General features: G+C 36.4%; 1 protein-coding gene across 2 annotated transcripts in view; it reads left to right on the top strand.

Moving 5' to 3' along the window:
- Positions 1–16,249, top strand: part of Abca12 (ATP binding cassette subfamily A member 12) — a 171,662-nt gene that overhangs the window by 126,973 nt on the left and 28,440 nt on the right. For both annotated transcript variants that reach the window (XM_058577446.1, XM_046440002.2), the window contains exons 29-39: positions 985–1,203; positions 2,311–2,507; positions 3,319–3,479; positions 5,275–5,511; positions 5,859–6,009; positions 8,170–8,422; positions 9,003–9,089; positions 9,966–10,059; positions 12,433–12,560; positions 14,188–14,275; positions 16,035–16,140. In XM_058577446.1, the coding sequence (XP_058433429.1) occupies positions 985–1,203; positions 2,311–2,507; positions 3,319–3,479; positions 5,275–5,511; positions 5,859–6,009; positions 8,170–8,422; positions 9,003–9,089; positions 9,966–10,059; positions 12,433–12,560; positions 14,188–14,275; positions 16,035–16,140 (1,721 nt within the window). The remainder of the gene's footprint in view (positions 1–984; positions 1,204–2,310; positions 2,508–3,318; positions 3,480–5,274; positions 5,512–5,858; positions 6,010–8,169; positions 8,423–9,002; positions 9,090–9,965; positions 10,060–12,432; positions 12,561–14,187; positions 14,276–16,034; positions 16,141–16,249) is intronic.

The raw sequence follows: 16,249 nt of genomic DNA, 5'->3' as shown, positions 1-16,249 counted from the left end.
GTGTGTGTGTTTGATTCTCCTCCACTGCTCTTAGCTGCTCAGTCAGTGCTATGGATACTCTAGCCTTTGTTTAAGAAAATGTGTCAGTTGTTGCACATCTTATTTCCAAGCATTGTAAGTAAGCTCAGTGACTGCCAAAAGACTGCAATTGATATTTTTTCATAAATAAAAGGGATAGAGGAAGGTCATGTAAAGAGTGAACATATAGCCTCTTTTATTTGTATGACCTGTTTAAAGCTAGAGTTGACTTTCTAATAAGAATACAGTGCTTAAAAGGTAAGATTTCTTATAGGAAATAAGAGGCCAGTGAGGAAAAAAAATAGAGAAGACATTTAAAGAGGCTGTGATTTAAACTGAGGCTGCCCCATTTTATTGTTCTAGATATAAAATTTTAAATATGAATAATTAATATGCTATTTGTATCTCAATACATTTTTATGGGTAAGTTGAATATTCTGTTGGTTCTCTATTTAATCCAAAGGCATTTATTGCAAGGCCCTGGTTAGAGAATGGTGAGAAGACAGTCCTTTTCCTGACCCTATGGAGTTTGCATATAATGGAGGGAAGAGATGGGTATTAAGTAATTGCTCAATGGGGAAAATCTAAGGTGGGAATCTTCTAGTCATGATGTACAGAATGGGACTGCAGATAACCAAAGTATATGGGAAGAAGCCATATACGTTGGGAGCTCACAGCCATGGGCTAGGCATGTGGTGATGGTGGCTGGTTCCATGGTAGTAACTGTAAGAATAGAGAAATGTGAGTGTAGTAAGAAGGCTAAGATAGGAGGTTACCACAGTGATGGATTTCAGGCTGGTGCAACCTGTACATGAATTTATCACACAAGGAAATATATAAGATCAATGAAGATGCAGGCTTGAGGGCAAAGATCCTGTTGATTTTGAGGACCCTCTAGGGCATTTCATGGAGAAGTGGTGTTTAAATGCCTGGTCCATACCTCATTTATCATCCCTTCATTTCCAGCTCCATGTTGACTGGACTGTTTGGTACCTCTGCGGGCACCATCTTTGTGTATGGAAAAGATATTAAAACAGACCTAGACTCTGTTCGGAAGAACATGGGGGTCTGCATGCAGCATGATGTCTTGTTCGGCTACCTCACTACTAAAGAACACCTTCTCTTATACGGCTCCATCAAAGTTCCTCACTGGACTAAAAAGCAGCTGCATGAGGAAGTGAAAAGGTGAGTCATGACAGGAACAAGAACATGCACAGATACAGAGCTTGGTCAAGTTCTAGAGATCATAGCAATAGGAAATGTTTCCCACAAACAATTGGTTTTTAGTTTTTCTACTTCTCTGCTTATATCCATTTAATGTCATTAACTTCACCAACTGGTTGTACTGAAATTGTTTCACTCTCTCTCCTTCTAACTTCTATATTGCCCCTAATCCTATTTTTAATCTCCATGGCTACCACATTGGTCCCAGCCCCCAGACTAAGCTCTTGGCTTCTACTCTCCCATCACACATACAATCTGTTCTTTCAAGAGCAGACAGGGTGATATTTTTCAACTGCAAATCAGACCATGTCACTCCTGTGTGACCCTGAAGTGACTTCCTGTCACGCTCAGCATAACACTCAATAATGTCATTATTAAGGCCTATGAGACACTGCATGTCCTGCCCCCAATGTTCCTTCTGATTTCATTCCCTTCACTGGCCTCCCACTCACTCTGCTCTGGCATGCTGGCCTGTTTGCTTACTTACTCTTCCATCAACCAATAGCACTTCTCTCCAGACCGCCATTTGACTGACTCCTGGTCAAATGTCTACTTTTCTACTCTCTGCTCAAATCTTCCCTTCTCTGAGGTGACAGCCACATGTAAAATAGATCCCTAACATAGCATGCCCCAGGCACTCTTTATCTCACACACCCTGCTTTATTTTTTTATTGTACTTATCACCACATGGCACATTACAGACTTGCTTATTGACTGGATTTACCCCCATCCCTCCTGATATACTCATGTATATTAGAATACAATCTCCTTATGAGTAGAAACTTCACCTACTCACTTCTTTTCTCCAGCACTTAAAACATGATCTGGCACAAAATACAAGCTGTTCAATACAATAGGCAGATATTCTGAGTATTTGTCAAATGAATGAATTGTATATTACCTTGTGTTTTCTCTTAATATCAATTTTTGTATGTTCCACTATATGATATATAATAAGCTTTTTGAATTCTCAATGACATCTTCCTGAGCTCATGATAGCTGCTTAGTGAATTCTAATATTCTAGTAGCCTATCTGTAAAATGTAACCACTGTACATCACTTTTGAAGAACATTAAAGGACACTGGACTGTATAGCCATCGTCATAAGAGAGTTGGAACATTGTCAGGAGGAATGAAGAGGAAGCTATCGATATCCATAGCTCTCATTGGTGGATCCAGGGTAGTAATTTTGGATGAACCATCTACAGGAGTTGATCCATGTTCTCGTCGAAGTATATGGGATGTTATATCCAAGAACAAAACCGGTATGAGTACTTTCTTGTGACTTCTCCACTCAACAGTCATAACTGTGCCCTCTGGGATTCACAAAATCAAGTCAAAGCCTTTTCTGTTTATAATATCTTTTAAATGCCTGACATGGTCTTTTTTCCCAAGGTTTCTCTCCTCTCAGCTAAACTTCTAGGTCAATTAGTTTATATCTATCTAATGCCCACTGTGAGTGGGGCACTGAACTGGCCTTTTTGAGAGCCTGTAAATCCAACAGAAGTTCCAAGGTCTGCCTAGAGGAGCTCAGAATCTAATTAGAGATACCAAACATACACAAATGAAAATAAACTGAAAACAGACTAAATAAGTGCTAACAGGATGTGAAGCAAAGGAGTAATCAGAGTGGAGTGGATTAATCAGAGAGGAATATTCAAAAAGTCTTTAAAATTATTGCTTTCTTCATAGTGAAGAAATGAAGGAGAGAGAGGGGGTTGGAGGCAGTGGGGATACAGGGAGAGAAATGCCAAAGGAAGCCACAGGAATAAAACACAGATTAGAGAATTGCCAGTGCCTGATCAGCCAATGATGGACTTTTACCCAGATAGCATCATAAATGCTTATTTGCTGCCAACCTGTATGAAAAATACCCTCCCCCAAATACTTAAGCACATCTGTTCTGAATTTTCTTTTGATTATTTTAGAAGTTTCTTCTAGTCAATTTTTTTTTCGAATATCTTGCAAAATTTGACTCTTCTCACATGTCACAGAATTTACTCTTGCTAATTCTGGTCTTGGGAATTGTATCTTGCTTTCTCATTCTCTGTTGTTCTCGACTGTATTATTTTCAAGCCAGAACAATCATCTTGTCAACGCACCACTTGGATGAGGCTGAAGTGCTGAGTGACCGCATTGCCTTCCTGGAGCAGGGGGGACTCCGGTGCTGCGGGTCCCCGTTTTACCTCAAGGAGGCTTTTGGGGATGGGTATCACCTCACACTCACCAAGAAGAAGGTTGGTATGAGAGAAATTATACCACACTGAGGATTATATATTAATTTGTATACAAAACAGAGGCAGACTCTCACTGACTTTATTCATTGCTAAAACCTATTAAGATGCTAGCTCAAACCTGAGCAAGCATCAGAATCCTGGAGGTATTGAGTAAGACCTCAGATTTCTGGTCCTACCCCTGATCCATTAGATATGAGTTGAGACTCCAGAATTTGCTAAATTTCCAAGTAGTTCCCAGGTGATGCTGCTGGTGGTGGTTGGGGACATGGCACATGAAGTATCAAAGTCTAGGTGAACTTAGTGATACCCTGTCTCAAAATAATAAATAAAAAGGGCTAGGATGTAGCTCAGTGGTTAGGTGCTCCTGGATTCAATCCCTAGTTAAAAAAAAAAAAGAAAAAGAAAAAGATCAACTAAGTCTAGGTAAGAACTGATCTCCACCTTAAGGTTACTGATGGAGTATCAGCCTTTTACTTTCCCTAGCATTTCAACCTGTAAAATGAAGTTTAAATTTTCTGGCTTATCAAAAGCAAATGAAGAGAATATGAATAAATCTCTGATCAAGACTTCTTGAGTACAGAGTGAAGACTAATACAGGTCAGTGGAGCTTTGGAGCTTTTACTTTTTGTGTGTGTATGTGTGCCACAGATTAAAACGAGGGACATTTAACCACTGAGCCATATCCCCAGCCCTTTTTATTTTTTATTTTGAGACAGGGTATCACTAAGTTGCTTAGGGCCTCGCTAGGTTGTTGAGGCTAGCTTTGAACCCGTGATTCTCCTGCCTCAGCCTCCTGAATTGCTGGAATTACAGGTGTGCACCACAGTGTCCGGCAGAGCTTTTACACTTTTTAGAGGACAAAAATGCTGACTAAGAATGGCTCTATCACCTCACAGAGCATATGATTTAACAATACTGTGTAAGATATGTGTAAGAACTGAAATGCCAAATGAATTAAGATATGTGTAAGAACTGAAATGCCAACTGAAATGCCAATTAAGCATGATTTGACTACCACTATTTATTTTATATCTGAATCAGCTTGATGTGACTTCCAAGATATGAAAAGTAATTCATTATTATATTCATTAATTCATTCATAAATTCATGTAGTAGGGGCAAAATTAAGCCTTATACTGCCCTCAAATCCTGTGCTCGGCAATAAGGATTCATCACTGAACTGAGGCTATTAAAATTTGTGGCCTCAGTGGGGTGTATACTCTAGTGGAGTCAGAGAAATCTATATGATACAATCAATAAGTAAATGAATGTATTATCAATTAGTAATTAATAAATTACTTAGTATGTTTATTTCTGTGTATACTACAGAAATAAACCAGGAGGGGGAGAGAGGGAATGCTGAGGGATCCAGTTGTGAAATGGGGCAGTAAAAGAAGAGTTTTCTGAGAAAGCAACAGTTGAGCCATGAGTTGGAACTGGAGAAAGAAGGGGACATGCTGCTCTGTGTGGCAATGACAAAGCTCCTGAGCAGGACGCATGGGAGGCAAAAGTGCTCCAGCAACACCATCAAAAGAGTCCACTGGAGTAAAGCAAGAGAAAGGAAGGAGATGGGCTGTGAGCTTGGAGAAGGGGCAAGGTGGGGTGGGAGAACAAGGCAGGCAAAATAGGGACTTACAGACCACTGCAGAGTCCCCAGGTGGGACAGGGACCTACCAGGTGGTGTGGGATCCAACTCAGCTCTAGAATGACCTCAATGAACTCGTCGCCCTCTGATTAGGGGCTTTGATCACTATAGTGCATGGAGCAAAGTGTTTAACTTCTGTTTTGCTTTCAGAGTCCAAATCTGGATGCAAATGCAATATGTAACACCACGGCTGTGACAGCCATGATCCGATCACACCTCCCAGAAGCCTACCTCAAGGAGGATATCGGGGGAGAGCTCGTGTATGTGCTCCCTCCATTCAGCACCAAAGTCTCAGGAGCCTACCTGTCACTCCTAAGAGCACTGGATGAGGGCATGGGCGACCTCAACATCGGGTGCTATGGCATTTCAGACACCACTGTAGAAGAGGTACATGAGGACATTTCTTTATTTCTTAAAGTTGTTATAACTGGCTCTCCCCTGAGAATAAATGTATGCAGCTTTTTAAAAACAAAATAAATATTTTAGCATAAATGTTTCACAAAATCAGAAAAGCTTAGAATGCTTTCTGTACAATTCTTATGGAAGACTAATTTAAAATGTCACCTCAACTACAGAATACCCATCTTTCCATATATAAGAATATTCTCCTCAAGTCAGATGAGAAATAGTTGTCTCAATAAATGTGATAAAAATTTACAATCAAAATTAAGCTTAGAAACTAGAAGAAATATGTATGTTTTATGCTAATCAAGTGATCTGGCTTCTTTTTCTAGGTCTTTCTGAACTTGACTAAGGAATCACAAAAAAATAGTGATATGAGTCTTGAGCACCTAACTCAAAAGAAAATTGGGAATTCCAGTGCCAATGGCATCTCAACTCCTGATGATTTATCTGTGAGCAGCAGCAACTTCACAGACAGAGACGGTAAAATATAGATATTTTGCTTAATTCCTAGAAATGAGAAAATCACAGGACAATTTTGAATTTTTCTTGAAATTTGACTTTTAAGTTTCATTGTATATTTGAAAATAAAATTGCCAAAGGCAACACAAGTTTCCTTTCTAATATACAAAAATTAGTCAGAACAAACCAAATCCTCTATTTCAAAAATACTTTGAAGAATGCGGAAGAATGCCCTTGATAAGGGTGGCGCTGGGTATTCTTTCTATTCATGGCAAGTGGTTTTCACTGCAGTTTCAGATTTGTGCCAATATGGGAAGATTCTTCTGGTAACTGGTACTACCCATCGATGTACTAGGTTATCTTGTAAGGTAGTTCATGCCCAGTGATTAGATGTGTACCAGTGGAGGCAATAGTCATTGTAAAAATGGGGTGCGGGAAGAATCATCACTTTTATAGCATCTCTCTGGAAAGCAAATCTAACATCCTCTAGTCTGAGTCACTCAAGGACCAAGAAAATACTTTGGGAGGAATATCTCTGAATTGATTAAGTTGGACTTGATGGCTAAGTATCTGTAATAGCAGGTTCCCCCCCCCCAATTCTTTTATCTTTGAAAAACCATGTTTCTTGACATGATTTTGAGAGGTTGAATTCTTCTAAAAAATAACTTTTATTGCCACTTAGTCTCTTTCTGACAGTTAATTTATACCTCTGAAAACACTATTTACTTATGGAAGAATGTAGTAAAATGATATATAAATTATGGAGTAGTCATTTCAATAGTTTGCTTAAATGGGGAAAATTCTCTAGGAACAGAACTTTTAATTAAACATTCGCCTGTCTCTAAAACTCAGAAAAGATAATCTCTGATGTTTGTATAACTCCGGAATTTGAGTCTCATTTGTCCTCTGACACATTTCTCGTTGATCACCTTTTGTGGAATATAATTGTAGAGTCCACGGAATTGAGGACTTTGATTAGATAATGGTCATCTGCTTCAGGAAGTAAATGCTACATATTTGCCTCTGCATTTGTCTCATAATTTGAAACTATTCTTTAGTCAAAACGTTCCCCTCCTTGACATTATCTTTGAGAAAGCACATTTACTCCATTTGATACACCTGTAAGTCATCCACATGTAATTTCTCAAGAAACAGAAAAGCATACTAATTAACTCAAAATATTCAGCTACTTCTACAATTCCCTTTTGCAGAGATATGAGTTTGCATTTAAACTTGTTCCCTCTGTTTAATTGGAATTCATTTTAAATTAAGCAGCTTTGTATTTTTTCTTATCAGCTAAATGAAGATCATGATTTTTGTGCTGCATAATTTGAGATGGAAAATTAAAAATATACACAGTGTTGACGAATACCGTCATCTTATCACATGTGAAGGCATGCTTGGTGGCAGGCATGAGAATGAGATACTTGAGCCTACTTTTTTTAGAAGGAGCTGCTGGAAGTATTAGCCATAAGAGCTCCATAGAGGGAACAACAGTTATGGCCTCCACAGCTGCCCTGATTCTCAGAAGCCATAGAATTTTCTTAGCACCTAAAGAGCATTTCAAAATTTTTTGGGGGTAGTGAGGAGAAAACGTTCTTTTAAGTGAGGTCTTTTTTTTTAATTGGAGACACAAATAAAAATTGAATTTCAAAACACCATAATTATTCCAAATTTCTAAAGAGAATTTGATGAACAAGTGGTTGAACTAGAATTATACTTCAGAGAAGAGGATTCCTTTTTCCTACACTTGGGGTAAATTCACTGGGCTTCACGTTAGAATTAGAGACAATTGGACTTATAAGCACTAAAATTACTATGCATATGTTTAGGACTATTTTGTGCCTCATGAATTATCATTTTTAAAGTACTTTTATATATATTCTAGGAGACGCATATTAAATCTGCCCTCAATTTGAGGCTCAAGGCCCGGGCTGACAAATGAATTTTTAAACCTCCAATCCAAATATTTAAAATAAAAGCTTTTCCTACCACACCACATCTTATCATCCATCCGTAGTTTCTGCAGTGACTTATTATTAGATTTATTAAGATTTCCCAGAATGGGCTGGGAGTGTAGTGCTTGCCTCGTATGTACTAGGCTCTAGGTTCAATCCTCAGCACTGCAAAAAAAAAAAAAAAAGCTCTTAGAACCATATCAAATCTCTTTTCCTCAACCAGACAAAGTCCTGACAAGAGGAGAGAGGCTGGACGGTTTTGGACTGTTAATGAAGAAGATCCTAGCTATTCTCATAAAGAGGTTTCACCATACCCGAAGGAACTGGAAAGGCCTCATTGCCCAAGTTGTTCTCCCCATTGTCTTTGTGACTACTGCCATGGGCCTGGGCACGCTGAGAGATTCCAGCAACAGTTATCCAGAGATCCAGATCTCCCCCTCTCTTTATGGTACCCACGAACAGACCGCCTTCTATGCGTGAGTTTCTTTTCATAAACCGAAAGAACATCCTAAAATGCTTCTAGGGGTGTGGCTGGACTTTCCTGAATGCCATGGAAAGCAGAAACATAAAGAACATAGGAACTGCAGTATCTGGTTCTATTAAGAGAATGGACAGTCTGACTTATTGCAATACATAACTTTAACTGCCAACAAATAGCTTGTTAAAATTTTTGCAAAAATAATGTTACAGTAGATATGTATTTTAATGATTATCAAGAAATCCATGTTGTATGTGGCCTCCAAGTCTGTTGTATTATATAGCACATAATATTTTATTATTCTGACAAATTATACAGAACATCACAGTTCTATGTAATATAACATGACTTGTACAACAGGTGATCCCTAAATGCATGTGACTATTAGAAGAACAATAAAGCATGTGCATATTTTTTTCTAGGACCTTTTACCCCTGGAAACAGACTTTCTTTGATTTTTAAGTAAATAGTCTTTCAGTTGGCATAATTTCATGTCTTCAAATTGTTAATAAACATCAATTTAATATGGGAGACTAGTGGAAGACCATGGATTTGATTCCATTTTTTTAATGTTTCAGGAATTCTCACCCAAGCACAAAAGGACTAGTCTCAGCAATGTGGGATTTCCCGGGCATTGACAATGTGTGTCTGAACACCAGTGATTCGTAAGTGGTCCTTGCTCTTTTTCTTTCATTTCAAACAAACCCAGTTTATGTGTGTGCATGTATGTGTGCTTTATTTGTGAACTGCTCTCAGGGGTATCTGTGTTTAACATATTTTATCTATTTCCTTTAGAGTGATCCTAGGCTTTGCTGTACTATAATAATGAACCATCAAATGCCTTATAATTTGTCTGCTCTTTTGTATACATACTTATATTTAGCAGTCATGACCCTGTGCATTATTAATCCCACTCTGCAAACCGAGGCTCAATGGGACTAAGAAACTTGCATAAAGAACTCTATAGATAGTGGGGCTGGGTTTGTGGCTCAGTTGTAGAGTGCTCACCTAGCACGGGCGAGGCCTTGGGTTTGATCCTCAGCACCACATAAAAATAAATAAATAAATTAAAGATACTGTGTCCAACTACAACTAAAAAATATTTTAAAAAAACTCTAGATAGTAGATGCGTAGCTAACCCTGAGTCTTAAGTCTTGACTCCCAATTCCCTGGTCTTTGCACTATTTGATTTGTTTATTTAAACTGTCAAAATAGTATATATGTCAATCTGAGCTTGGTAGATTATTATGCTAAAGCATCCCCTACCTGTTAGAAGAGAAGATGAAGAGAGCAAGGAGAATAAAGGGAATAAAAAGCCTCATCCCACCAGAGCAAGACAATTTAATGTGCTTTGATCCCAACACTGTTTAATCAATAAATACTCTCCCTCAACCCCCACCACCACAAAATGTCATATTCGGAGTATAAAAACTGGTAAATTGCACATAAGACTACACACCTATATTTAATACCAAGTGCTTCTTATATGCTTCTAGGTAAATATGAGAATAGACATACATACATTTCATTTTTATTTGCAGACGGTGTTTAAAGAAAGACAGTCTGGAAAGATGGAACACTAGTGGAGAACCTATCACGAATTTTGGTGTTTGTTCCTGCTCAGAAAATGTCCAGGTAAAATGGAATTTGGTATTAGCAAAGTAGAAAAAAAAAGGGAATAAATATCAAACCTTGAAAGATCTATCCAGGTTACCAAGGAGTCGTATAATTTCATTTTATGGAAGCTAGGAGCTCAGAGATATGGACCTGGGCAGCTCAAAAATATTGACTTTGAGCTCCAAGTCACTGTTTTAGATCCAACTCAGGACAAATTTCCAAAGGAAACAAATTCTATGATGGTCTGTGTGGAAACCAACTAAAAATGAATTTCTGATCTCAGTTCACTTCTAAATGGAAAGCTGTGTTTCACGGGACAAAATGAGACCATAACTGTCATATTTGAAAATACAGTGTGACGGCCACTGTAATGGTCAGTGGGGAAGTCAGTTATGGGTAGGTCTAGAGTGGAAGTCCATATATTTCCAACCAACTCCTCCAGACTGCAAGAAAGAAATCACTTCCTAAAAGAAGAAAAATTACCCAACATTCACTTACTCTGTCTATATCCTATGAATACTGACTTTTGTTTTCCAAGCTTATTAGTTCACCAAACTTTTTTATTAATGCATTTTAATTATACAGAATAATGGGTTTCATTGTTTTATATTTGTGCATGCATCACATATTTAATTCACCGAACTTCTAAGAGAATCAAGTTCATTAGGGAAATTAAATGTTCCTGATTTGATCACTATACATGTATCCAAATCAAACATTGTACTCCATAAGATTATATAATTATTATAGTAACTTTTGAAAATTTTTTTAAAAATTTAAGAACATTGATGAAAATATCACTATTAATCCCTAGGGATCACTATGATATCGATTTTGTTACAGAGGTGGAATCTAGTGACATTTTATTCAAAGTGAAAAATGTGTTGTATCCTGAACTTTGACATATGATTTACCATATTTTAGAATGGACATATTTTCAGTGACTACAATCCATTTTGGTGTTCTCATGCAAGTTAGCCACTAACAGTAAGAGCTGGGATCTGATATTGGAATCCTTGAATATTTAAAATTAGTCTTACATTTAGCAGTCAGAGTTTTTTAATCCCTCATCTAATTTAGCCGATTCCTAAAATTCTTCATATATTTCTTTAATTCACAGTAAAAGTCAGCTAAGTTAATATTTAAAATTGGAAGCTGGGTAATTTTTTTTAATCCAAAAAACGTAGACTTTAAACATTTTTAACCTACATGTCAGTTTATTTTCAGCTGTTTAATGACAATGTGTCACTTTGCATAATTGGTGCTATGTATATCAGACATATTCTGTGGATAAAGTCGAGTCCTAAGATTTTTGAAAGAAGAGAGTTAAAAAGGAAATCTGTAGAGTAGAAGGTGACATTGTAGTTGTATCAACATACAATAAAGGACTTACATTCAGATTATATATAACTCCTGCAAATCAGCAAAACAAAAGATTATGTAGTAGAAAAATAGCAAAATAAATAGACATTACACAAAGAGAATATCCAAATGGCCCATAAGTACATGAACAGGTAATCATCAGGGAAATTCAAATTAAAACCACAAAGCAATACCATTCCACAATCACCAGAATGGCTAAAATGAAGAAGGAAAATTCCAAGTGTTGGCAAACATATACTCATGATGTCAATTTACTGTGTACAAATAATTTTTAAACTATTTGACAGTACATACTGGTGTGGAAAATATGCATACCCTGTGGGACCTGCAATTACATATCTATTGTATTCCCGTCAGAAATGTGAGTAGGCCCGGAGTGGTGGCACATCCCAGCAGCTCAGGAGACTGAGGCAGGAGGATCAAAAGGTGAAATCCAGTCTCAACAATTTAATGTGGCCCTAAGCAACTTAAGTCTCAACAACTTAATGTGGCCCTGTCTCACAATAAAAATTAAAAAAGGGTTGGGGATGTGTCTCAGTGATTGAACACTCCAGTTCTCAATGAGTTGCTTAGGGCCTTGCTAAATTGCTGAGGCTAGTCTTGAATTTGCAGTCCTCCTGTCTCAGACTCCAGAGCTGCTGGGATTATAGGCATACACTACTGTACCTGACTCTGTGAATTTTTGAGAGAATTTTGTGTTATTCTTCAAAAACATTGCCTTGGTGGCAACTGAAAGAAATGTCACACATTTTTAAACTTATGTCCTTAACTTTACACAAATCCTAAACACATGTATATGCTCTACAGTGATAATAACTATTTATGCTAATTTCCTGGCCATAGGCAAGATGACCTCTTTTTCAAAGTTCTGTAGAGTCAAAGGACAGTTTTATCACACTTCACCAGTTGCAGTGATAGACAAATCAGAAGACTGAAATTCCTTGACATCATCTACTTAATCTGCATAGCACAGCCGAAAGGAAACTAATTTTTAATTTCTTTTTCCAGGAATGTCCTAAATTTAACTATTCTCCACCTCATAGAAGAACTTATTCTTCCCAAGTAATTTATAATCTCACTGGGCACCACATGGAAAATTATCTCATATCAACCGCAAATGAGTTTGTCCAAAAAAGGTACAATACTCTATGACATATTTATTGCTTAGTAACTTTAATGGTAACTGACTTCTAAACTTGAGACAGTGGAGATGATAGTTGCAAATTTCTATTGATGATTTACATGGTTAAGCTCTTAGTGTTGTCTGAAGAGTCTCTTGTATTAAATAGTGTCTCTAAGACTAATTTGAGCAAACTAAAAAGCATTGGCTGTTTTAGACTTCAAAATATATTAATAAACTTGTTTATTGTTTTTCTTAAAGGAAAAGAGAAATTGTTGACCGGATCATGTCTATTTGAAATGTTTGAAAGCATGACTTTTGTTAACAGTTGGCTTTAGTTCCAATAAAAATATCTCAAAACTTAAAACGTATCTGTGAGTGGACAAAGTGTCCTCCTGTGTAGCAAGGCCACATGCCTAAGCCACCTAAGCATTTACCAGGGATGAAAAGTTCTTGAGCTTCAAATCACTGTCATGTTCTCCTTTCCTCCTTTGCTTCTAAAGATAATAATTAACATTCTCTGTAAAATAACTTTAAACTACAGATAACCAAAAGGAAGAAAACACTATATTTCTTCCACCTGGATATAATCACTATTAATATTCTGATATAGATCCTTTCAGAAATTTTTAGGCATAGATACACAAGGAAATGTTTTCAAAAAATGCAGGTTTTATTATAAACAATAAAATATTTTTATTTTCTATATTTGAATATCTTACAATAAAATAATATATTTATTATAAATGAAATAGGTTTATTATAAACAAACAGTTCTAAAACCTCCCTTTCAAGAAGATAATTCAAATGTGAGTTGCATTGCACTATTATTTATGTAGGTGGACCCTAATTTTATGGGAATCCAAATTCGTCTACACTTGAAGTTACTACTTGGATTAAAAAAATCAACATTTTTGTTTTTAGAATACCATGAACTGATAAGTATTTAAATAAATTCAACTCACCTTCAAACATATGAGAAAAAACATGGCACCAGAGAATAAACTAGGGAAAAAAGTTTGAGGTATAGAAGAAATTGGGCCTCTTGAAAAAAGATAACTGATGTTTTATTGCTCTATTATTAATTCCCCATAAATGAGTTTTAAGCACTAAAATTAAGACTTTTTAACATTATCATTTTGTATTACTTACTGGTTTTTTAGCATTACAATTCTCATTACACATATAGAGCACAATTTTTCATATTTTTGTATATAAAGTATGTTCACACCAGTTCATGTCTTTATACATGTACTTTGGGGTTTTTTTTGCATTACAATTCTTATTACACATATATACCATAATTTTTCGTATGTCTGTTTGTATATAAAGTAAGACTTTTGAGATGGTGCATGGTTTAGTTAAGATGGAGGGATTGATTGGATTACTGCCTCTCATTTTTAGAATGGCACATATGCAATTGTTTAGAAGGACTTTCTACCTTTACTTATAATGTACACTTGAGATTAAAATATGATAAAAAGAATCAATAAAATGTAAAATATGTCAGGCAGCATTTATTTCGTACTGGAAATATGTTCCTAATGGAAAGAAAAAAAATCACACTCCTATGTAAGTAATTGAGATCAACTTATGAAGATTTTATCCAGTAAAACAAGTATAACTCTTATTACCCTTTGCAGATATGGAGGTTGGAGTTTTGGACTGCGTTTGACTAATGACCTTCGTTTTGATATAACAGGAGTTCCTGCCAATAGAACACTTGCCAAGGTAAATTATGGTCTTTCTTCTAGGATCTCATACAAATAAAGATGGAAATTGGCACATTTAAACATTTTTATGAGGTAAAAACAAAACATGTATACAATCAATTGGTATTTTGCATATCCTATAGCACCGTGATTTCAATCTGTGTATGTACCCTAGGGAAACATGAACAGACAAGCACCTGAGTTAGGGACAAAACTGTGTGCAGGAGTATTGCTCATAATAGCCAAAACCACAACCACAATGCTGATATGCAATAGAATTTAGAAATAGTTTTAAATTCATTCAACAAAACATTCAGCTATGGAAGTGAAAACACTCAGCTTCGTATAGTAAGTAGACTTAAACTTCCAATCATTATTCATATGCAATAGACTCTGACTGCCTTTACCACAAACTTTAAGGGTAGCAAAACTCAACCATATTTTTCTGGGGAAAGAGAAAGGATTGTGAAATGGACAAACACAGAGGGCTGGGGAAAAGGAATTCTGGACACAAGTAAATTTTATTTCTCATCCCATTGGGTGTTGGAATGGGTGCACTCCCCCTGTAATTTTTTGTTACACCACACATTAATGTTTTATGCATTTTTCTTTACATACTATTTTCTTTTTGTACATGTACATACATACATATATTTAGCCTTGCTTCTTATTAAAGCTGGAAATTTAGCAGAACTCAATGGAGATAAATAATCATGTTGGTTATATATTTTTTTCTTCTAGATCAAATCTATGCTTTGAAACCAGCTAGTCACTGAGTCAGGCACATATGATTGCCTATATGATCAATGACTGTCATAGGGATTTTAAATTATCCTTCTCCTATTTCTCATTTGGTAGTAAGAGACATATACAGTCCTAGAGGAAGTGGAGAAACTAATTTTCATTTAGTGACCATTATATGCCAAGTATTAGTATCACCTTTCATACAAAGTACCTAATTTCCTCCTCACAAAATCCCTATGTGATATATATTATAAGACCTATATGAGCAGATTTTTCACAAGATCATGTAGAAAATAGTAATGATAGGAATTTCAATGCACTCTCCCATTTTCTTCCTCCCCCTCCTTCTCCACACACAGAGCAAATATTCTTGCTTAAAACATCGGAGTTTCTAATATGAAATAATTTCTCTCTAAATCAAATTTGCAATTTTGAATTACCAATTTGATTTGAATTGGAGTGCACCAGTATTTTAAACTATTGTGTTATTAATGTAGAAGATAAAGCTATTCACTGTCTTGTGGGTTATAGCCAGGAATAGAAAGTTAGTAGGGTGATTTCAAGGTTGTCAGTCTTGTCCCAGTACTTGTATATGTATTTTCTTTCTTTCTTTTTCTATCCTGATTTACATGCCATTTGTTTTTAACTACTGTTCTTGAGGGTCAGAATACATAAGTCTAGACTCAGAATCACCATGGATCTGCTGCAGAGATGGAGATACCAATGATGTCTCTAGTTTATTTCAAGATATAGAAAAGATTCAAGATCAAGATTTTTGTGATTCTAGAATAGCTCATAGCTTTGTGCTGTTGCTCAGAACAACTGTCTTCCTAACTTCTGCCCATCTTTAATTTGGAAACATGGGTCTGTGACCAGCACTCTGGGGAATAGCTCATAATCCGCTAAGATGAAATAAGTTATTGAGAAATTGGTCCTTGCTCCTCAAATATGAACAAGCTAGCCTGTCAGATGTTAAAGGCAGCCTAATTTATATGAATACAATATTGATCTTGCCTTCTTTTGGAATTTAACAGGTGTGGTATGATCCAGAAGGCTATCATTCCCTTCCAGCTTACCTCAACAGCCTGAATAATTTCATCCTGCGAGTTAACATGTCAAAATACGATGCTGCCCGGCATGGTAAAGTTACTTACACAAAGGCATCTCCTGCTGCAACTTTTGTTACTCTCCCTATAAAAATGCACATTATGTCTACTTCCTCTTAGTGGCGGGTATTTTATGGCATCTA

This window comes from Marmota monax, unplaced genomic scaffold, assembly GCF_021218885.2.
Source record: "Marmota monax isolate L192 unplaced genomic scaffold, Marmota_monax_Labrador192_F-V1.1 WCK01_AAM20220418_F8-fsc00041, whole genome shotgun sequence".
Taxonomy (NCBI): domain Eukaryota; kingdom Metazoa; phylum Chordata; class Mammalia; order Rodentia; family Sciuridae; genus Marmota; species Marmota monax.
The sequence above is the reverse complement of the archived record's forward strand: the minus strand, read 5'-3'. Positions and strand labels throughout refer to the sequence as shown.